Below are 23471 nucleotides of genomic sequence, written 5' to 3' on the forward strand. Positions count from 1 at the left end.
GCTTGGGGTACTGCTGTCTGGAAAAGACTTCTTAGTCTGTCATGTGGGTGAGGAGACTGGTGAGCCCTCAGGTTTTGCTAAGGTTTTGTTCAGCTGCATATAATTTAAACACGAAAAATGGGAATAACATAATAAAAGTTTGTTTTTCTTTAAATAGAAAAGGCCAGAGACAGCAGCCCAGGCCTGGAAGGTGGTTCTCTGACATCACTAGGGGCCCCAGCCTTTGCCTTTCATGCCATCATTCCTTAAAGTCATCATATGATGATCCTTGATGGCTGCTGAAGCTCCAGCTATCACATACAAAATGTGGACAGAGGCAGAAGAACAGCGATGCCTCCTCGTCAGTCAGCTCCTTTTAAGCAGCTTTCCCATAAATCACTTCAGCACGTATATCATAGGCCAAAACTAAAGAAAGGGAAACTGGAAAGTATATCTTATTCTGGGTTTCAGACTGTCCAGCTGAAAATCAGGCTTCTGTCACTAAGAGTAAAGGGGAGAATGAAGGTTGAAATAGGCACTTAGGAGTCTTTGATCCACTTCCCACTGTGATCTGACTCAGTGCAAGCTGACCAGAAGCTACAGTTAATGCCATTTTCTGGAGAAGGACCAAATCTGCAGGAGAAACAGCTGTAATTTTTCAAGAAATTGAATTTTATGGAAAGTCAGTCATATTCCGTTGCTTAAGCCATAGGTATGTATCTTTTATTCTGCTTTTATTAGTAAAATTAAGTTGATACCAGGGAGTTTTCCAAGAGTTTTGAGGCATGTGCTGAGGTTAATGCCTAAATATTTAGCTCTATATCATAGTTTAGATCTGTTTGATTCTGCTCAGTTAAGGAAGTGACCTGAAATATCTTTATTCTCTATTAAAGAGCGATGATAATGAAAAGATTCAAAGTATGAAGAATTATATACCCTTCAGTTCAGTCGCTCAGTCACGTCCAACTCTGTGACCCCATGGGCTACGGCACGCCAGGCTTCCCTGTCCATCACCAACTCCCAGAACTTGCTCAAATTCATGTCCATCCAGTCGGTGATGCCATCCAATCATCTCATCCTCTGTCGCCCCTTTCTCCTGCCTTCAATCTTTCCCAGCATCAGGGGTTTGTTTTTTTTTCCAATAAGTCAGTTCTTTGCATCAGGTGGCCACAGTATTGGAGCTTCAACTTCAGAATCAGTCCTTCCAGTGAATATTCAGTACTGACTTCCTTTAGGATTGACTGAAGCTTCCACAAGCCTCTTATCCTTATCCCTCAGAGGGCAGAGAGAATGGAAACCATGGTTACAGAAAACTAACCAAACTGATGACTTGAATCACAGCCTTGTCTAACTCAATGAAACTATGAAATGCCGTGTTAGGGCCACCCGAGACAGATGGGTCATGGTGGAGAGTTCTGACAAAACGTGATCCACTGGAAAAGGGATGGTAAATCACTTCAGTATTCTTGCCTTGAGAACCCCATCAACAGTACATACCCTTAGCTCTCTGGAAAATTAATCTTGGCTTTTTCTTTTCATGATGATTCTATATTATAGGTATTATAAGCACCTTAAGTTCATTGACACTTTAACCTAATTCTTCCTTACAATTCCAAAGGAAGTGGTGCACTCATCTGTACCCTGGGGGCAGACCCATAAATAACCACCTAGGCACAAATGATGGATAGAGATATATTTAAATAATGTTTTCCTTATTCCTGGAAATTATAGAAACGTTGAACAAAGGGCAAATGTTAGATTCAATTGGGGTTTTGCTTAAAAAATAAAACATCCTAGACACCCTAAAATGCAGCTAAAAATCTACTCAGAACAGAAAGTCAGGAAGACTACTGTATTGCAGCGATATTGATTGGCCATTTCTGTTTGAGTTTACTTTTAGAGTTTTTAAGTAGTTTTACTGTCAAAAATGACCATCTTTTCACATGTTAATTGGTTGTTAATATTAATTCTGATTTTGAACCACCATGTTCACCTGGGCTGAATTATTCTATTAGATTCCCATTTTACTCTTAAACAGCAGTGCCCTTAAAAATTAAACAGGGGATTTAAATTTAAATGCACATGCCCTTTGACAAATATATTCCAGTATGTATTTACCCTAGAAATATATTCATAAAAGCATATAAAGATATTCAGTGGTGTTCTCTACGTATAAAGAAAAAATATAGTAGGGATAGTTAAGTAAATTAGCCCATACACTGGAATACTAATTGCTCTTAAAAGATAAACTGGTATGGGAAGATCGCCAAGTTAACTGAAAAAGATAAGATGTAAAACATATCATGATGCCAGGGGTGGTTTAAAATGCATACTAAACAAATGTTTGTTGAGTGCTATTGTGTGGCTGCGGAGAAGGCAATGACACCCCACTCCAGTACTCTTGCCTGGAAAATCCCATGGATGGAGGAGCCTGGAAGGCTGCAGTCCATGGGGTTGCTGAGGGTTGGACACAACTGAGCGACTTCACTTTCACTTTTCACTTTCATGCATTGGAGAAGGAGATGGCAACCCATTCCAGTGTTATTGCCTGGAGAATCCCAGGGACGGGGGAGCCTGGTGGGCTGCCATCTATGGGGTCCCACAGAGTCGGACACGACTGAAGTGACTTAGCAGCAGCAGCATTGTGTGGCTGGTGGTGTCCTGGGAGGGTATACGCAAAATACTAACAGTGGTTAACTGTGGGGAGTTGGGATACTTTTCATTTCAGTCTCTGTGCAACATGAGGGTGTGTTTTGTTTTTGTTTTGGGACTTTTTAATATATTTTGATATATTGATACATTATTAGCAGGCTTAACTAAGTTATATATGCAGTTATATGCAACTTGAGTTTTAGTTGTGTGTATTTGAATCTGTATATTTAAATTTTTTAAATGTGTGCTGCTTGCTCTACTGCAATGTTTATTCATCTGTCTCCCCAGCAGCCTGTGAGGACTCTAAAGACAGAAACTCAGTTTTGTCTTCATAATCTATTTGGTTTTTAATCGAAATAATTGCAAAAATGAGGGGTAGTTTGGGGATATCCGGATGGTCTATCGGAGACTATGCTACTGAGCCGGTTGGGCTGTGGCAGCTGGAGTCCTCCAGGCGCACCAGAGAGATGTGCGGCCGCATTCCTAGAGAGAGACACAGAGCCGGCTCCGCCGCAGCCCGGAGTCCTGATGGCAGGAAGTGGGGGCACGCCCACCAGGCAGGGTAGCTGAATTCTCTGGACTGGAGAGCTGCGCCTCCGATCTCCGATGGGATTTTTCACTGGGTCAGCTACGTCTTTGTTGTGCTTCATCCTTGAACTTTTGGTCTGTTAGCAGTTAAGACACTCATTCACCGAGTGCCCCCTGTATTCCAAGTGCTGGGGTGCGATCGCAGTAAGATACGTTCTGGGCCCGCGGGACGTCCTGGCATCCCAGTACGTCTCCGTGCATTCAGCAGGACATCCACCAGTATTTGCTGAATACCAGGTACGCCGGCAAAGATAAGACCCTGTCCTCAAGGAGCAAGGGGCGATGGTCGTGATGGGGGCTGTGACCTGTGAGTTGGAGAATGAAGCGAGTTGGTGAGGCAGGCTTGGGCTCACTTTTCCATGGGAATGCCCTCCGCCTGAGTGGCTCAGAGGACAAGATTGTCTGTACGTTAGGTTTGGGGGTGGCATTTGCGCTGGGCCTTGGGGATTTACGGTAAGAAGACTAATCGTGGCCATAAAGTACAAGGTGGGTGAAACAAATACGAGTATTAGCTGGCAGTGACACGAGGCGTTTGAGAAGACGATGGCTTTCTTTCAAGTAGGGTCTGTGTCTTTTATTCCGGGGATAGCTCCTGGAAAATAATGATGTGCTCGATAAATGTTTATCGAGTGGCAAACACGTAAGTGAAACTCAGTTCTAAGATCGAATCCTGGGGAATTTGAATTTAGTTCAACCAGGAGCAATTGAAATTAGCATTTGGGGGTGGGGGGGTTGTCAGATATGGTCGGAATTGTGCTTTAAGAAATACCAGTCCAGTGATGATGAAGTAGTGGAGCAGGAATACCACACAGAAAATATTGTGATAATAGTGACTGTCAATCATAATGGTGTAAAAAGGAAGATGAAGGAGTGGGTGCAAGAGGCCTTTTGGAGGAAGAACTGACTGGACCCAGGGTGATTATGTACACTATATGTAGGCTGGCTTTGAGCCTGAATACATGGAGGATGGTGGTGATGCCAATAAAAATAGAAAAATACAGAGTGAGTGCAGCTTTGAGGAGGCTAATTTCAGTTGGGGATGTGTTGAAATGACAGAGAAGGAAGGTCCAAGGCTGGAGGCATCCTGTGGCTTTTCAAGATGTGAGTCTGGAATGTGAAAGGCAAGTCAGAACCAGATAGATAAGAGTGTTCTTAGAACAGAGATATATTGAATTTTGATGAAGATAACAAAAGGAAAAATGAGGGAGAAACAGAAGTTGAAATATTTCTGCTGTTTATCTATTGTTACATAAAAAAATAATGCCCCAAACTTAGTGGCGTAAGACAACTTCAGCTTATTATTTCTTATGATTCTGTAGGTTGACTGGGCAGTATTACCGGACTTACTCATGTGTCTGGGGACTAGGCTCAGCTCCGCTTCAGCTGGGGCTCTGTGGTTCTCATCCACGTGACCTCTGCATGGCTAGCTTGGGCCTTCTCATGGCAAGGCAGTCTCATGGCTGTGTGCCAGGCACTACAAGAGCACTTCCTCTTACAGTGTCATATCTGCCATATTTTATTGGTCAGAGCAAGTCACAGACCAGCGCAGATTCAAGGGAAGGAAAAAGACTCCACCCCATAATGGGAAAAGTAACAAAATCTCATCACAACAGATCTTAGGCGATGGAGACTTGGAGACTTTTGAAAGTCTGCTTCACCTAAGGTAAAGTATTCTGTGAGAAAGACACAGAGATAGATGACCCTCCATCTAAAGTATAAGCTGCTCAGGCATTCTTATTAACCCTTCTTCTCTTATATCCCCTCCCTCTGGGCTCTACTCCCTTAGGAGTCAAGGTATACTTTATTGATAAAACAGGCAAGCAGGCCCAGTTTTTGAGCATCACTTAGAGTGGAGACAAAAAGATAAATGTGTTACATAGATTTTTGAAGCTTTTGTTATTTTCATGTTACTGATCAATACTTACGCCTCAGGTGTACATTTGCAAAAGCTAAGTGAACTGTTTTCTAAGCTTTTAAGATCAACATGGATGAAGTTTTGCAGGATTCCACTCCTGAAAATGGAGACAGCCTTGTGAAAGTGAAGGAGGAAGATCCCACATGGGAACAGACATGCAGCTCACAGGAGAGTGTCTCCCACACTCGGGAGCTTTGCCGCCTGCGCTTCCGGCACTTCTGCTACCAGGAGGTACCTGGGCCCCGGGAGGCTCTGGCCCAGCTCCGAGAACTTTGCCATCAGTGGTTGAGCCCAGAGACCCACAGCAAGGAGCGGATCCTGGAGCTGCTGGTGCTGGAGCAGTTCCTGACCATCCTACCCGAGGAGCTCCAGGCCAGGGTGCAGGCGTGTTCTTTGGAGAGTGGGGAGGATGCAGTGATAGCGCTGGAGAGTCTAGAGAGAGACACAGGAGACTCAGGAGAACAGGTGGGAAGAGAATGTGTGTGGTGGTGTGGGAGATGTAATGGCGAACATTTGTCTGTTAATTTTTAACTCTGAAATAATTTATAACTTGGGAGAGTAGTGCAGAGAACTGTGTGTACGATTCACACACATGTTAATGAAATGTTAACATTTGTTACAGCAATGTGCACCCTTCTTGTGTGAGCAAGTGCTCCCTCTCTCTCTATGCATACATATTGTGTGTGCACGCACACACCCCCATACAGCTTATGCAGTTTTTTTTCTTGAGCCATTTGAGAATGGAATTAGTTGGAGATACCTTTTATCTCTAAACACTTCAGTGTGTTTCTGAAGAAGAAAGACATTCTTTTGTATAACTGGAATATAGATTATCATGTTTTGGGAAATTAAAATTTTTATGATACTATCACCTCAGTAGTAGTCTTTGTTCAGATGTATCTGTGATAGCCCAATAGTGTTCTTATGACAGTTTTGCCCCGATTCCATCATCACACATTTTTTAGTTGCTGTCTCTTCAGTCTTCTTAGATCTGGAACAGTTGTTCAGTCTTGTCATGACAATGACATTTTTGAAGAGTACAGATCAGTTACTTTTTGGAATGCCCCTCAATTTGGGTTTGTCTTGTATTTTCTCACAATAAGACCCAGGTAGTACATTTTGGCTGGAATACCACAGAAGTGACATTGTGGTCTCCTTAGTGCATCACTTCAGGAGGCACACGGTGGTAGATCATCCTGTTAGTGATGAGGTTAAGGTGGTATATTTCAGATTTCTCCACTATCAAGTTACCATTTTCCCCTTTGTAATTAGTAATCTGTGGGAGACATTTGGAGATGGTATGCATATCCTATTTCTCATTAAACTTCCACACACTAGTTTAAGCATCAATCTGGGGTTTGGTTTTGTTTTCCAGGCAGGGGTTCTTTGCCTGTATTGTGTCTCTTCTTTGCTTAGCATGTAGAACAGAATCTGGCTTTAGTAGGCATTCAGTCCATATTTGCCAAATGAGTGAGTGAATGTGTCTTGCTACTTTGTCTTACTCACTACTTAAGGACTAAATGAAGCTTGGTGTTCCCTTGGGGAATGTTGCTAACTGCTGTTCAGTCCAGTTCACACCAGGACGCCTTTTCAAAGTGAATCTTTTGTCCGCAGGCTTCTGTCTACACTCTAGGACAGGACCTGTGCCTCCTGGTGACAGAATATCGAGGAACCTCTTTGGAGTGTCAGAGCCCCCAGCTCCTGTTGGGGGCAACCACCCTGAAGAGTGAGTCTCCAGAGTCCCCCCAGGAGACTTCCCAAGAAGTGAGTGGTGAGTGCCAGAGGGCGAAGTTAGTCAAGACATTGGGAACAGGCCACTGACAGGTGTGTGGCCTTCTACGTGAAAGCTTGTTTATCTGTGTTCTCAAGTTTTGTTTTTGTCTAACCCTATACCTCGGAGAAGGCGATGGCAACCCACTCCAGTACTCTTGCCTGGAAAATCCCATGGACGGAGGAGCCTGGTAGGCTGCAGTCCATGGGGTCGCGACGAGTCGGACACAACTGAGCGACTTCACTTTAACTTTTCTCTTTCATGAATTGGAGAAGGAAATGGCATCCCAGGAGATGCCAGGGAATCCCAGAATCCCAGGGATTGCGGAGCCTGGTGGACTGCCGTCTCTGGGGTCGCACAGAGTCAGACACGACTGAAGCGACTTAGCAGCAGCAGCAGCAACCCTGTACCTAAGCAAGCTTTTAAAAACACCTGAAATTGTAAAATGTTAGAAATCTAAGATCTTTTCAACACCCTTAATAGTTAGGAAAACCAAAACTCAGAGTATAAATGACTTGCCCAGGGTCAGCAGAGGCAGCATTGTCACCCGACCTTCTGGCCAAGATTCTCTTTACTATATGTCGCTACTCTACGTTTCTAATTCCACACCTGGAATTTAAATATTTACTTGGTAGCTTTCCATAACTTTGTCTTTTTCCCCATGGTAATGTTTTCTTCAGTGGCCTCCTTCAAGATGCATTCCCTGTCATTCGCAAGGGCTTTTTATACCTTCGTAGGCCCTCCCAAATATTCTGGAAGCTCTAGCCAAGGACCTGTGTGCCTACTAGTCATAACCCAAGCACATTTCTCCAGGGTACCAGAGACCAAATGAACGGAAGAACAATTCCCCAGGCTACCTGCCTTCCCTCCCCTCCTGCTGGAGGGTAGGGTTTATTTAGGGGAAAGGCGGAGGGCGGAGGGGGGGGGATTAGTTGGGGCCATTTTATGGGGTGTTTAAATTCAAACCAGGAAGTTCAGACTTGTAAAAAAGTTGGGTACCATTGAAGCCTTTTTTTTTTTTCCCGTAAAAAATATGATTTACAGTGACTGTTATTTGTGTATATTTGATATTTCATTCCCAGCAGTCATGGAACACTAGTTTAAAATGAAAACTACCAAGTACTTGAGTTTTGCTAGCCTCTTAATGCTCAGCTTTGATTCTTAGTGTCAGACAGATTGTTAAATTTTAGATATGTTGATGGAGAAGTAGAAAAGACCTTGGTATCATCTTACTCATGGCAACTTAAGCTCACTTTGTCTTGTTCTGTCTTTGGCAGAGATATAGATCAATGGGATCAGTGTGGTGTGTGTAGTGAGCATAATATGTTTGAAAACATTCTTCTACCTTCTTCCCAGTCTTAACCCTAAAACTTTTCCACCTCAGGAGGATGATAAGGAGCAATCACAGAGTCTGGTCTGATGTTTGCGCTCAGATTTCCCATTGCTCTTGATTTCTTTGCCCCTCTTCCATTTTCTGTTGCCATCCTGCCCCTCCTTAGCTTAGCCCTTTCTCTGACAGCAGACCTGCTTCACACTGTGCTTTTTAAGCTGTTGGTTTTCTGGCATATATGCATTGTGGGGAGATTAGGTAGTAATAGTGAATCATGGGCTAGGCTATTTTATTTTCCTAGCAAGCTTTATTCTCTCTAGTATGAAGGAACAGCACCAAAAAGATTCCACAGTGATTCACTGTTGAAGCAAAGAAAAGTAGTGCTATGTTCTGGGTTAGAATATCCCCTGTGCACTTCGTTTAGTAATTCTGGACTCCCTCTATTGTTACCGTCTTGGCAAACAGTGGTACATTACTTTGCATGGGGTCTTAAAGGGCTTTACAGAGGGCTTTTATGTTATCTCAGTCTTCACTGCCCCTGTAAAGTGGACTGTGTTCTCCCCCTTGTACAGATAAGGAATTGGAAAGAGTCTTTCTAAGTAACAGTGCAGTGACGTGCGGTCAGTATCACTGTTTGGATTACGGTTTCCAATGCAGCAGATTCTCAAAAGTTCTCCTAGTTTGCAGGTAGCATCTCTTCTGTGTATGACTGTGTGTCTGACATTTTTTACTGAAGTATAGTTTATTTACAGTGTTATTAGTTTCAAGTGTACATGTATGACTTTTTTAGAGCCATTTTAGGTTCATAGCAAAATTGAAAGATCTCTTGTCTCCCCCTGGCTCCCACACATACCCAGCCTCCCTCATTATCAACTCAATTTTTTTTATCCTCATTTTCTCTTTTCATTTTTCTCTTACCTGCTTTCCTGTTGCTCCTTGGTTTTGTCTCTGTTCTCCACTTCTTACCTTTCTTCTTCGTTCTCTGGTTAATGTTTCTTTAATCACCACCTTCTTCCCTCTCCTTATTTTCATCTGTGATTTCTGATTTTTCTTTTATGTCTGTGAAAGTGCATCACTGGAAAGCATCTCATGAGTTCATAAACACCACTTATTCTGTGGGTGGGAGACGCTAAAGCTCTAGAATTCCTGACAATGAAAACAGACGTGATGTTCTAGCTTAAGATCTGTATCTTAGTTCTTGGATGTTTAACAAACATAAGATTTAGGGTCTGGGTCCCCCATAAAGGGCTCTTGTAAAAGCTACTGTTTCTCTTCAGGACTCTTGTCTGCTCCGTCCACAAGGCCTGCTCCCCAGAGACCAGACCTTCTCCAGGAAGAGAATCCCAGAGACCAGGCTGCAGTACTGGGGTTGAACTCAGCCAGGTCCCAGGTGAGCAGGGTGCCCAGGCTGTGGGAACCTCAGTAGTAGCCCTCCTTCCCCCGCCCACCCATCCGTGGCCCTTCTCTTGGCTCACACTGGTCACCCTGAGAGCCTTTCAGGTGGCACAATCCCTCTGCCTTCACCTTGTCACCGAATACCACACACCATGTGCGCCTCATCCGGGAGCCCACACACACACACGCTGTTGCCTCATTCCGCACCATATGCGGAAGGCACATCAAATCTCAGGCTATAAGAATAAGGGACAGAGTGAGGCCCTTGGTTTCCGAAAGTGCCTCCACTCATTTGATGCCCAGTGACAGATGTTTTCTCTTTTGGGGAACCTCTGGTTTCTCTCCGCAGTCTGAGAACCAACCTCTTCCTCATATTCCTTTATATTCCCAGTGTTCTGCACATGCGCAATTCATACTTGGTGATGGTAATGGCAGTACTGTGTATCTTCTTCAGAGTGGACTCTTGTTCATTCTTCCTCTTATTTTTAGTGGTCCAGTCATTTTCCGAGTCGTTTAGTTTGTAAGTGTTTAACTCTCCCATTGAAGCCCTTTCCTCTGCGTTCGTTTCCTCCAGACAGGTTTTCTCGCAGTCCTCTCCTCACTAAGTTTTCGCCTGTGATTTCTAATTGGCTCTTAATCCTGTCAGACCCAGGGCCTCCTAGTCGTAATACTTTACCTTCCTGAAAACCAGTGTATAGCAAGTGAAATGTATAGCAAGTAAAACTTACCTTATGTATATTTAAATCAATGTAATTATCCTAAAATGTAACATAATGGAGAAACAAAATAATTTATTAAGAAAAAAAAGAAAGAATTCCCTGGTGGTTCGGGGGTTAGGACTTTGCACGCTCACTGCCTTGGGCCCAGGTTTGATCCCTCATCGAGGAACTAAGATCCCATAAGCCATGTGAGTATGAATTTAAAAAATGCAAACATTTGAACATAATAACTCCAAGAAATAATTAAATGTTTCACCATATGTAATCAAGTTTGAATTAAGTTGGAGTAAGAAGATCAACAGTCTGGGCAATGAAAGGGCAGAGATATGGGTGGTCAGTAGAATGAAAGTAGTGTTGAGTCAAATAATGAAAGAGCAGCCAGAGAAAGAGAAAATTAATATTAATTGAAGTAGGGCTAAGATGAAGTTATGGGTTGTATTGTGTCTGGAAAAGATATATTAAAGTCCTAACCCCAGGTGCCTGTGACTGATCTGATTTGGATATGGACTTTTTGTGGATGTAATCAAGTTAAGATGAGGTCATACTGGATCAGGGTGGGCCCTGCGTTCAGTGGTCAGTGTCCTTGTATGAAGGCCATGCGATGACAGAGACACACACAGAGAAGGCCATGTAAGGACAGAAGCAGAGACCAGAGTGATGCATCCAGGGGACACTGAGGACTGCTGACAACCCTCAGAAGGTAGGAGAGAGGCAGGACGCTACTCTAGACCTTCAGAGAGCAGGCCCTGCTGGTTGGTCCTACTGGTGTGCAGTGTGGTAGTCAGCACCCTTCACAACCAGTCCCTTTATCTTTACCATAGTGAAGACTAAGAGGCCATTTGTTGTCCTTGTAGACATCAGTGAAGACTGAGGAAGCAGCACCGGTCCTTGTCTCAGAGGAGTGGCCAGTTCCAAGTCTGGCTCGGGAGGAGGCTACAAACGTCAGTCTCATGGGTAAGGACGGGCGTCTGACTGGTGTCCACTTTTCCCATCATTAACCCTGACTCAGCCACCATGAACCCACATTTCCTACACACCCTTCTTTCCCCTTCTTCTGGGCTCGATCTCCACGCTTCTCTCAGCCTGTCATTTTGTATCCCTCACAATCACAGTACCTTCTATTACTAGACACTCAGCCTACTGATTCTTGCTGTTCTCTGATCATCCCTCTGTATTGCTTGATTCCCTCAACGTCTCCTCCTTTGCTCCCTTTTTCCCCCTTTGCAAGGGTCCCATGTAATTTGTCATTTTCACACATCCCTTAATATCTGGAAATTCCACAAACACCTCTGCCTTATCCCTTCTTCACATCAGAGGAAGTTCTCTTTACTCTGAGAACACTAAAAATTATGTGTAATTTTCTTTAAATAGTCTTTACCCCATTAGGCCTTCTCCCCTGGAAACTGATCTTTCTTAATATCTTCCCACACTCCACTACGTTTTTAGGATTGCTATGAGTATGTTCCTGGAACCTGTTGATTTTTGGTTTTAATTTGAAACATCCTATTCCCTACCCTGGAGATTTTTTCTAGATTCAGGTGGTAATGACATTTGAATTATCAATGTGTTATTTTAGCTGAAGAAGTTGTAACTAAAGACGGATTTTTTAACACAAAGCAAGAAACTTCTGAAGAAATGGAACGAGGTGCTGAGGCCTCAGGAATAGCCAGCAGGTGAGTGTCCATGTAGAATAGCTCCTACAAAAGTAAAAAATTGGAATGAAACCAGAGTAACCAGTTAGTAAACGTCCGCTTCCCTGGAATAATACAGAAAAAGTAACACTCACTTCTATGATCAGAGGAGGCCCCACACCAAGACACTGACCTGTCGGTATATCATAATTACATAAAACCTTCAGTTGGCACGTGGTTGCCTTCAAGAATCCTCTCTTCGTTCCTTGCCTCTTCACTGTTCCCCTGGCTCCCTTATGTTTTTGTGGAGCTATAGATACAGAAGCCAGAAAAAGAAGATAGAGAAGGCAGAGGATTGAGATAGGAGAGTGAGGGCTGCAGATGAGGCTGTTGTCATGATGGTTAAAGAAATATCAGATCTGGAAAAGGACTTAAGACAGGAAGATAGGGTATTTTCAGCCTCCATTAGGGGAGTCCTGAGCAAGAATCAAAAGGAGTGAAGCTGATAATGGACAAATTAAAGGTAATAGTAGGATTTGCACCAGTGACCTGGTGAAAACACCACCTGAGAGTCACCAGAGCCATTTGCCCACATAGCCAGGGTTAATAAGGTGGGACTGAGAGCAGCCCCAACAATAGTGTAGCTTGTGAACTCGCACAGTGGACAAAAGGGGACACAACAGAGCATACCCACAGGTGAACAGCCCCAGAGGAGAAAGGGCCTAATAACAGAAAGCTTCCTTAACATGAGAAAGGAGATAGTCACCCACATCCAGGGAGCACAGAGAGGAGAGTCCCATACAGGGTAAATCCAAGGAGGAACAAGCTGAGACCACACAGTGATCAAACTAACAAAACTTAAATATAAATAAAGATATTAAAGCAACAAGGGAAAAGCAGCACATTACAAGGGAATCCCCATAAGGTTATCAGCTGATTTTTTTAGCTGAAACTCTGCAGGCCAGAAGGAAGTGGCAAGATATATTTAAAGTAATGAAAGGGAAAAACCTACAACCAAGAATACTCTACCCAGCAAGGCTCTCATTCACATTTGACAGAAATCCAAAGTTTTACAGACAAGCAAAAGCTGTGAAAATTCAGCAGCACCAAACTGACTTTATACAAATGCTAAATGAACCTCTCTAGGTGGGAAACACAAGAACAAAAGAGGAAGAGAGGAAGGGAAGAAAAAAGACCTTCAAAAACAAACCCAAAACAATTTAGAAAATGCAAATAGGAACATATATATCAATAATTACCTTAAATGTAAATGGATTAAATGCTCCAACCAAGAGACACAGGTTGACTGAATGGATACAAAAACAAGGCCTTGTATATATGCTATCTACAAGAGACCCACCTCAGACTTAAGCACACATACAGACTAAAAGTGAGGGGACGGGAAAAGATATCCATACAAATAGAAATCAAAAGAAAGTTGAAGTAGCAATACTCATATCAGACAAAATAGACAAGAGACAAGGTCACTACATCATGACTGAGGGATCAATACAAGAAGACAACACATATGCACCCAACAGAGCATTTGCCTTATATATTGAGATGCTCTGAACAGCCATGGTCCTGGAGAAGGGAATGGCTACCCACTCCAGTATTCTTACTGGAGAATTCCATGGACAGAGGGTACAGTCCATGGGGTCACAAAGAGTCAAACACGACTAGGTGACTACACTTGCACTTTAACAGCCATGAAAGGGGACACGACGGCACAAGAGTAGTGGGGAACTTTAACCCCCATTTACAACAACAGACAGATCATCCAGACAGAAAACTAATAAAGGAAGCACAAACCTTAAATGAGTTCAGTTCGGTTCAGTCGCTCCGTTGCGTCTGACTCTTTGCAACCCCATGAATCGCAGCACGCCAGGCCTCCCTGTCCATCACCATCTCCCGGAGTTCACTCAAACTCAAGTTCATCGAGTCGGTGATGCCATCCAGCCATCTCATCCTCTGTGGTCCCCTTTTCCTCCTGCCCCCAATCCCTCCCAGCATCAGAGTCTTTTCCAATGAGTCAACTCTTCAAATGAGGTGGCCAAAGTACTGGAGTTTCAGCTTTAGCATCATTCCTTCCAAAGAACACCCAGGACTGATCTCCTTTAGAATGGACTGGTTGGATCTCCTTGCAGTCCAAGGGACTCTCAAGAGTCTTCTCCAAAACCACAGTTGAAAAGCATCAATTCTTCGGTGCTCAGCTTTCTTCACAGCCCCAACTCTCACATCCATACATGACCACTGGAAAAACCATAGCCTTGACTAAACGGACCTTTGTTGGCAAAGTAATATCTCTGCTTTGGATATGCTATCTAGGTTGGTCATAACTTTCCTTCCAAGGAGTAAGCATCTTTTAATTTCATGGCTGCAGTCACCATCTGCTGTGATTTTGGAGCCCAAAAAAATAAAGTCTGACACTGTTTCCACTGTTTACCCATCTATTTCCCATGAAGTGATGGGACCAGAGGCCATGATCTTCATTTTCTGAATGCTGAGCTTTTTTCACTCTCCTCTTTCACTTTCATCAAGAGGCTTTTTAGTTCCTCTTCACTTTCTGCCATAAGGGTGGTGTCATCTGCATATTTGAGGTTACTGATATTTCTCCCGGCAATCTTGATTCCAGCTTGTGCTTCTTCCAGCCCAGCGTTTCTCATGATGTACTCTGCATAGAAGTTAAATAAGCAGGGTGACAATATACAGCCTTGACGTACTCCTCTTCCTATTTGGAACCAGTCTGTTGTTCCATGTCCAGTTCTAACTCTTGCTTCCTGACCTGCATACAGATTTCTCAAGAGGCAGGTCAGATGGTCTGGTATTCCCATCTCTCTCAGAATTTTCCACAGTTTATTGTGATCCACACAGTCAAAGGCTTTGGCACAGTCAATAAAGCAAAAATAGATGTTTTTCTGGAAGTCTCTTGCTTTTTTGATGATCCAGCGATGTTGGCAATTTGATCTCTGGTTCCTCTGCTTTTTCTAGAACCAGCTTGAACATCAGGAAGTTCACGGTTCACATATTGCTGAAGCTTGGCTTGGAAAATTTTGAGCATTACTTTACTAGCATGTGAGATGAGTGCAATTGTGTGGTAGTTTGAGCATTCTTTGGCATTGCCTTTCTTTGGGATTGGAATGAAAACTGACTTTTTCCAGTCCTGTGGCCACTGCTGAGTTTTCCAAATTTGCTGGCATATTGACTGCAGCACTCTCACAGCATCATCTTTCAGGATTTGAAATAGCTCCACTGGAATTCCATCACCTCCACTAGCTTTGTTCGTAGTGATGCTTTCTAAGGCCCACTTGACTTCACATTCCAGGATGTCTGGCTCTAGGTCAGTGATCACACCATCGTGATTATCTGGGTCGTGAAGCTCTTTTTTGTACAGTTCTGTGTATTCTTGCCACCTCTTCTTAATATCTTCTGCTTCTGTTAGGTCCATACCATTTCTGTCCTTTATCGAGCCCGTCTTTACATGAAATGTTCCCTTGGTATCTCTAATTTTCTTGAAGAGATCTCTAGTCTTTCCCATTCTGTTGTTTTCCTCTATTTCTTTGCACTGATAGCTGAGGAAGGCTTTCTTATCTCTCCTTGCTATTCTTTGGAACTCTGCATTCAGATGCTTATATCTTTCCTTTTCTCCTTTGCTTTTCACTTCTCTTCTTTTCACAGCTATTTGTAAGGCCTCCCCAGACAGCCATTTTGCTTTTTTGCATTTCTTTTAGATTAGACCAAATAGACTTAATTGGTATTCAGAGGGCATTCCATCCAAAAGCAGCAGAGTACACTTTGTCCTCAAATGCACACAGAACATGCTCCAAGATGGATCACAATCTTGGGTCACAAGTTTACTGAGGCTTAAGAAAATTGAAATCATAAAAGCATCTTTTCTGACCACAATACTATGAGATTTGAAATAAATTACAGGAAAAAAACCTGTAAGAAACACAAACACATGAGGCTAAACAATGTTATTAAATAGCCAATGAGTCACTGAAGAAATAAAAAAATACCTGGAGACATAGGACAATGAAAACATGTTGATCCAAAACCTATGAGATGCAGCAAAAGCAATTCTAAGAGGGAAGTTTATAGCAGTACAGTCTTATCTCAAGAAACAAAAAAATCTCAATCTAGTTGCTTACACCTGAAGCAACTAGAGAAAGAAGAACAAACAAAACCCAAACTTAGAAGGAAATGAATCATAAAGATCAGAGCAGAAAGAGACAAAACAATAGCAAAGAACTAAAAGCTTGTTCTTTGAAAAGATAAAATGGATAAGCCTTTAGCCAGACTCATCAAGGCAAAAAGGAGAGGACTCAATAAAATTAGAAATGAAAAAGTTTCAACTGACACCACAGAAATACAAAGGATCATAAGAGACTCCTATTAATACAAGCAACTGTATGCCAATAAAATGGACAACCTGGAAGAAATGGACAGATTCTTAGGTACAGTCTTCTAAGACTGAACCAGGAAGAAATAGAAAACATGGGCAGGCCAGTCACAAGTACTGAAACAAAGTTCAATTAAAAAACTCCAAACAGGGCTTCCCTGGTAGCTCATGGGTAAAGAATCCACCTGACATTGTAGGAGACATGACTTGGATCCCTAGTCCGGGAAGATCCTACACGCCATGGAGCAACTAAGCCTGTGCTCTAGAGCCCAGGAGCCACGACGGCTGAAGCCCGTGTGTCCTAGAGCCGGTGCTCAGCAACGAGAGAAGCCACCACAGTGAGAAGCCTGTGCACCACAACGAAGAGTAACCCCTGCTCACGACAACTAGAGAAAAGCCTGTGCAGCAATGAGGACCCAGTACAGCCAAAGATAAAACAAATAAAAAATTATTTTTAAAAAAGATAAAACGGTCCCAAAGTGGGAAAAATATCCCCACAAACAAATGTCCTGAACCAGATGGCCTCACAGGTGAATTCTGTCAAACATTTGGAAAAGAGTTAACACCTAACCTTCTGAAACTCTTCCAGAAAATTGCAGAGGAACACTTCCAAGCTCCTTCTACAAGGCTATCATCACTCTGATACCCAAACCAAAGATATCACACACACAGAAAAGAAAATTACAGGCCAATATCACATGAACAATACTAGCAAATTGAATCCAACAACATTAAAAGGATCATATACCCTGATCAAACTGGATTTATCCCAGGGATGCAACATGGATTCTTCAATATATGCAAACTAATCAGTGTGATACACCACGTTAACAAATTGAAGAATAAAAACCATATGATCATTTCTATAGATGCAAAAAAAAAACTTTAGACAAAATTCAACACCCATTTATGATTAAAACTCTAGAAAGTGGTTTTAGAGGGAATCTACCTCAACATAATACAAGGCCATTATACAGCAAACCTACAGTTAGACAGCCCTCAGGAAGGGAGAAAATATTTGCAAACAAAGCAACTGAGAAGGGATTAATCTCCAAAATATGCAAACACCTCATGCAATTCAACATTAAAAAAAAAACCTCAATGGATAGTTAGGGAGTTTGGAATGGACATGTACACGCTGCTATATTTAAAACATAACCAACAAGGACCTACTATATAGCACATGGAACTCTGCTCAATGGTATGTGGCAGCCTGGATAGGAGGGGAGTTTGGGGAAGGATGGATACACATATATGTATGGCTGAGTCCCTTTGCTGTCCACCTGGAACTGTCACAACATTGTTAATTGGCTATTTCCCAATATAAAATTAAAAGTTTTTTTACAAAACAAAACAATGAAAAAATGGGCAGAAGATCTAAATAGATATTCCTCCACAGAAGACACATAGGTAACCAAGAACAGATGAAAAGATGCTCAACATCACTAAGTATTAGAGAAATGCAAATCAAAACTACAGTGAGGCATCAACCTACACTAGTCAGAATGGCCATCATCCAAAAACCTACAAACAACAAATACTGGAGAGGATGCGGAGAAAAGGGAACCCTCCTACACTGTTAGTGGGGATGTAAATGGTACAGCCACTATGGAGAACAGTATGGAGGTTCCTCACAAAACTAGGGTTGCCATATGACCCTGCAATTCCATTCCCAGGCATGTACCTGAGAAAACCATAATTCAAAAAGATACATGCACCCCAGTGATCACTGCAGCACTATTTACAACAGCCAGGTTATGGAAGACACCCAGATGTCCATCAGCAGAGGAATGTATAAAGATGTCATACATATATACAATGTTAGCCATAAAAAGGGATGTAATAATGCCATTTGCAGAGACCTAGGGACTGTCATACACAGTGAAGTAAGCCAGAAAGACAAATATTGTATAGTATCACTTATATGTGGAATCGAGAAAAATGGATGAACTTATCTGCAAAGCAGAAATAGAGTCACAGATGTAGAAAACAAACTTATGGTTAGGAATGGGGGAAGCGAGGGGTGGGATGAATTGGAGATTGGAACTGACATGTATACGCTACTGTACATAAAATAGATAGCTAATGAGAACCTACTTTATAGCACAGGGAACTCTGTAGTCAGTGCTCTGTAGTGACCTAAATGGGAAGAGAATCTTAAAAAAAAAAAAACAGTGGATATGTGTATAATGGATTCACTTTGCTGTACAGCAGAAACTAACAACGTTGTAACTCAACCATACTCTAATATCAATTAAAAAAAAAAAAAAAAGACTACATACACGAGTGGTGGTTGTGGAATGAATGAGTGTGTAGCATAGGTGCTCCTGAAGCAGAGAGACCAGATCATGAGCAGAAGGTGGGCTTCTGGGAAGACCACCAACTCCTTGGAGACTTGAGTAAATAAGAAAAAGGAAATAGCTTGGGGTAATTATACTGAAGAGCAGGGCAGAGAATGAGAATTCTTCTTGACATTTGTTCATCTTAGGCAAACAGGGACCACAATCTCAGTTAAAAGAGAAACCTCTTAAAGCTTGAGAAGTGAGATCTTTCATAAAGCTCGTGAAGTCTGAGCCAAGCTGTACTAAACGAAGAGAAGTAACACTGTGACTTAGCTCAGGACTATAATTAGAGAATACAAATCTGCTCATGTGTCTGTCAGGTACATTTACATCAGATAACAAACCATAACTCACAGTGCCTCTGAGAATCAAGATATCTTACTGTTGATGTGACAAGAAGTCTGAAGGGGTAGGCTGTTCTAGGCTTGAGACTCCACCATGATATCAGAGATTGAGTGACCCCCAACATCCTCACTCATTCAATAAGCATATTATCACTCATATTCAGAATCACATATAATACAGAGACCCTACCTTCAGTAAGTCATGTGAGGGTACAGCAGATAAGTGAACACAGAACACAATGCAGTATGACTTCATGCCCTGTAGCTATGATAGATCTTGCAGCAGAGAACCCAACTGAGATCTGGATACTGGAGAGGGTATCCCAGAAGAGGTAACATTTGAAACAAAACCTGACGAGTAAGCCAGCATTTACCAAATAAAGAGGAGGCAGATCAGAGAGAGAAAGAAAATGCAAATGCCTAGAGAGGCTAGAAGAACTGGGAGAGAAGAGTCACAGATCATTCTGAAGAGCAACTTCTGCCTGAAAAATTCTGGGTCCTCTGGAGTAGGAAAAGAGGTCATGTTTGGAGATACCAAGAACTGAGTACAAAGAAGATCTGAGAAGAGTGATGAAACACCCATTGTGGGGAACTGGGAAGAAAGGGACAAGAGGACATGAGAAGGATTTCTGGGCAGTATTGAGTAACTAGCTGAACTTCAGAGACCATCGTTATTAGCTGTTATCAGTCTACCTCATTGTGTGATTTCTGTGGCACTGCTCACTCCTGGATGAGGAATAGAGAAGACCAGGGAGGGGGTTGATCGGGTGCTGAATTTTGCTGGTCCAGCACTACAGACACTGGGGCAGGGTGATTGATGATCCTGGCAAGAGAGGGACTAAGGCAGTGGATCATGAAGTCTAGATGGAAGAGCAAGGGAGGTAAAATGAGGAGGGAATGGAGGAGTCAGAGTGAGAGGGAAGAACCAGTACCATGGGACAACTTTATGAGGGGCCTAGAGTGAAAAGAAATTGGGACCAGAGAGTGAGCTTTTGGAGTTTTCAGCAATGGAAAGTTCAGTGTAGTGAAGTGACAGGATTCAAGGAGGATCCCTGAAGTTGAGGATGTCAGGGGACTCTTAAGATGGATTTGTTGAATGGATCATACACACAGATATTAACAACATTCAGGATGATAAATGCTCTAAGCAGATAAATATATGTACTGTAAATTATATTGGGCTTCCTAGATGGCTCAGTGGGTAAAGAATCTGCCTGCAATGCAGGAGACCCAGGAGACTTGGGTTTGATCCCTGAGTCAGGAAGATCCCCTAGAGTAGGGCATGGCAACCCACTCCCAGTATTCTTGCCTGGAGAATCCAATGGACAGAGGAGTTGGTGGGCTACAGTCCATGGGGTCACTGAGAGTCAGACACGACCTAGCATAAATGCTCTAAACAGATAAATATATGTACTGTAAATTATATTACACCATACTTTTTTCACTGCTTTTTTCTCCCTTATGTCTTCTTAAATTAGACCATCTACCAACAGGACATTAGTAAATAACATGCAGATTTCTAGAATTTAAGAAGCTTGTATGAAATAATAGTTTTCCTCTTAGTAACTTTAGCACACTTCTTTGAGAAACCCATAAAAATCAGTTCAAGGGCAATCAGTCTGAGTTTCTGTTTTGTTTCTCCCCAAAACTGTGTATCCACCAGATGAATGCAGAACTAGAGGAGGCTAAATCCTTCTTTGTTCAGAAAGTCTGTTAAAGATGAGGGGGCTGAGTAAATAACCACCCATTTCTTTGTCCAAATTCAGAACCAATTGATAGAGACATAGGAGTAAAACAAATAGTTCTAGAAACCTCAGCTTTATGACTGACAGAAGCTAGACCAATAAAGCCGCTCAGAGGCAGAGCTAAATGGATGCATAGTGACTGCAGACCCTTTCCGCATAGGCCTTCCTGATCCATCTTGGCTGGGGGAAGGAACATGGAATGTCTGCAACCTGCTCATAAAGAGGACAGCCCAGTTCCTTCTCCCAGATTCAACAGTTAAGTCATGAAGAGTGAGTTGGAAGAAGGGAGGCCAGAAATGCTCAGTCTGGCCAAGCCCTCCCCACAGGAACACGAGGAGTGAGACGTATTCCCCACAGAAGAATCTTTAGGTGTCAGTGGATTTATCCTGTATCAGTAAATAAGACTGAGAATTTTTACAGCCTATGTTTTTTCTTTCTCAGAGACTGTGTACCCCAGACCCCTTGTGGTACCCCTGTTCCTGCTGAAAGGACACTTGTGCATTTGAATACTCTCAAGGACCGTCATCCGGGGGACTTGTGGGCTCGGATGCACATCTCCTCCCTGGAATATGCTGCAGGAGACATCACCCGGAAAGGGAGGAAGAAAGACAAAGCTCGAGTGAGTGAACTGCTCCAAGGCCTTGCATTTTCTGGTGATTCAGATGTGGAAGAGGATAACGGGCCTGAGACCCAGCCTGCTCCAAAAAGGCCAAAAGGGTCAGGTGTCCCAGAGAAGAACTGGACCAAAAGAGATATTAAACCCAACTTTCCATGCTGGTCAGCACTGGATTCTGGACTTTTGAATCTTAAGAGTGAAAAGTTGAACCCAGTAGAGTTCTTTGAGTTATTTTTTGATGATGAAACATTCAACCTGATTGTCAGTGAAACCAATAATTATGCTTCTCAGAAAAATGTCAACTTGGAAGTCACAGTTCAGGAAGTGAGGTGTGTGTTTGGTGTCCTGCTTTTGAGTGGACTCGTGCGGCGTCCCAGAAGGGGAATGTACTGGGAAGCGTCTGATGCTGACCAGAGCCTGGTTAGAGATGCAATCAGAAGGGATAGATTTGAATTGATTTTCTCATACCTGCATTTTGCAGATAATAGCCATCTAGATCAGAATGATAAGTTCACAAAATTGAGGCCTCTCATAAAGCAAATGAATAAAAATTTTCTCCTATATGCTCCCCTTGAAGAATACTACTGTTTTGATAAGACAATGTGTGAGTGCTTTGATAGTGACCAATTTCTGAATGGTAAATCTATTAGAATTGGCTATAAAATCTGGTGTGGTGCTACCACAGAGGGTTATCTGGTTTGGTTTGAGCCTCATCAAGAAGAAACAACTCTGATGGCAGGTAAGGATCCTGATCTTGGTTTCGGTGGAAACCTCGTGATGAATTTTGCTGATGTTCTTTTAGCAAGGGGTCAGTATCCATATCACCTGTGCTTCGATGGCTTCTTTACCAGTGTCACATTGGTGTCAGCCTTGAAGAAGAAAGGGGTGAGGGCCACAGGGACAATTCGTGAGAGCAGGACTGAAAAATGCCCCCTTATGAGTGCAGAACATATGAAAACAATGAAGAAGGGGTACTGTGATTTCCGAGTAGAAGAAAATGATGAGATAATTTTGTGTCGTTGGCACGGTGATGGTATTATCAGTCTGTGTTCCAATGCTGTTGGCATAGAGCCAGTCGATGAGATACACTGTTTTGCCAGTGACAAGGAGATCCCTCAGATAAGTCAACCATCCATAGTGAAACTGTATGATGAATGCAGGGAAGGTGTAGCTAAAATGGAGCAGATCACTTCCAAATACAGGGTGAGAATAAGAAGCAAGAAATGGTACTCAGTTCTGGTGAGCTATATGATTGACATAGCCATGAGCAATGCATGGCAGCTACACAGAGCCTGTAACCCAGGTGCCTCTCTAGACCTCGGGGATTTTCGGAGATACGTTGCACATTTCTACTTGGAGCATAATGCGAATATGTCAGATGAAGGCAGGTGAAACAGACACAATGAAGACATTAATAAAACACAGAAAAGTCACAACTATACAGCAGATTGTACCCAAAGCAAACAATGATGTATGTATACAATTAAATAATGTATACAATTCAATAACTAATATTTCTGTTAAAAATGTAGAGTTTCAAAAACTTATAACAAATGATCTGTAAAAATGTTGAAATCCGTTGGTACCTTGTGTATGTCTAATTTTGATATAAACATATGGGAAACCCTTTATTAGTTGCATTGAATTGATTATCCATTTAAAGAACGAAATCCTGCCTTTTTTTTTCCTGGTGGTTTTTTCTGGGGAATGCCATTTATAAATGCAGGCAGAATTTAATATAATCCCTATCAAATCACTCATTAAAATTTTTCACAGAACTAGAACAAATAATTCCAAAATTTATATGGAACCACTAAAGACCCAGAATTGCCAAAGCAGTTCTTAGGAAAAAGAACAAAGCTAGAGGCGTAACCCTCCCAGACTTCTGACAATACTACAAAGCTAAAGTTACCAAAACAATGTAATACTGGCACAAAAAACAGAAACATGGATCAATGGAACAGAATAAAGAGCCCAGAAATAAACCTACACCTATGATCAAACTTCGACAAGAGGCAAGAATATACAAAGTAGAAAACAGT

General features: G+C 42.4%; 1 protein-coding gene across 2 annotated transcripts; it reads left to right on the forward strand.

Moving 5' to 3' along the window:
- The first annotated feature begins 12 nt into the window (after window positions 1–12).
- Window positions 13–23098, forward strand: PGBD1 (piggyBac transposable element derived 1). Of its 2 annotated transcripts, XM_055570945.1 has the most exons (8): window positions 13–691; window positions 2920–3456; window positions 5190–5599; window positions 6749–6905; window positions 9513–9625; window positions 11204–11303; window positions 11926–12022; window positions 21255–23098. In XM_055570945.1, the coding sequence occupies exons 3-8, from the start codon at window positions 5204–5206 to the stop codon at window positions 22819–22821; spliced, it is 2430 nt and encodes an 809-aa protein (XP_055426920.1). In that variant the 5' UTR covers window positions 13–691; window positions 2920–3456; window positions 5190–5203; the 3' UTR covers window positions 22822–23098. The 2 variants fall into 2 exon arrangements, with proteins under 2 accessions (XP_055426920.1, XP_055426921.1); XM_055570946.1 differs by lacking the exons at window positions 13–691; window positions 2920–3456 and adding an exon at window positions 3465–4882.
- Window positions 23099–23471: the final 373 nt, after the last annotated feature.

The sequence above is a fragment of the Bubalus kerabau genome, chromosome 3 (genome assembly GCF_029407905.1).
Source record: "Bubalus kerabau isolate K-KA32 ecotype Philippines breed swamp buffalo chromosome 3, PCC_UOA_SB_1v2, whole genome shotgun sequence".
In the NCBI taxonomy this organism is placed as follows: domain Eukaryota; kingdom Metazoa; phylum Chordata; class Mammalia; order Artiodactyla; family Bovidae; genus Bubalus; species Bubalus kerabau.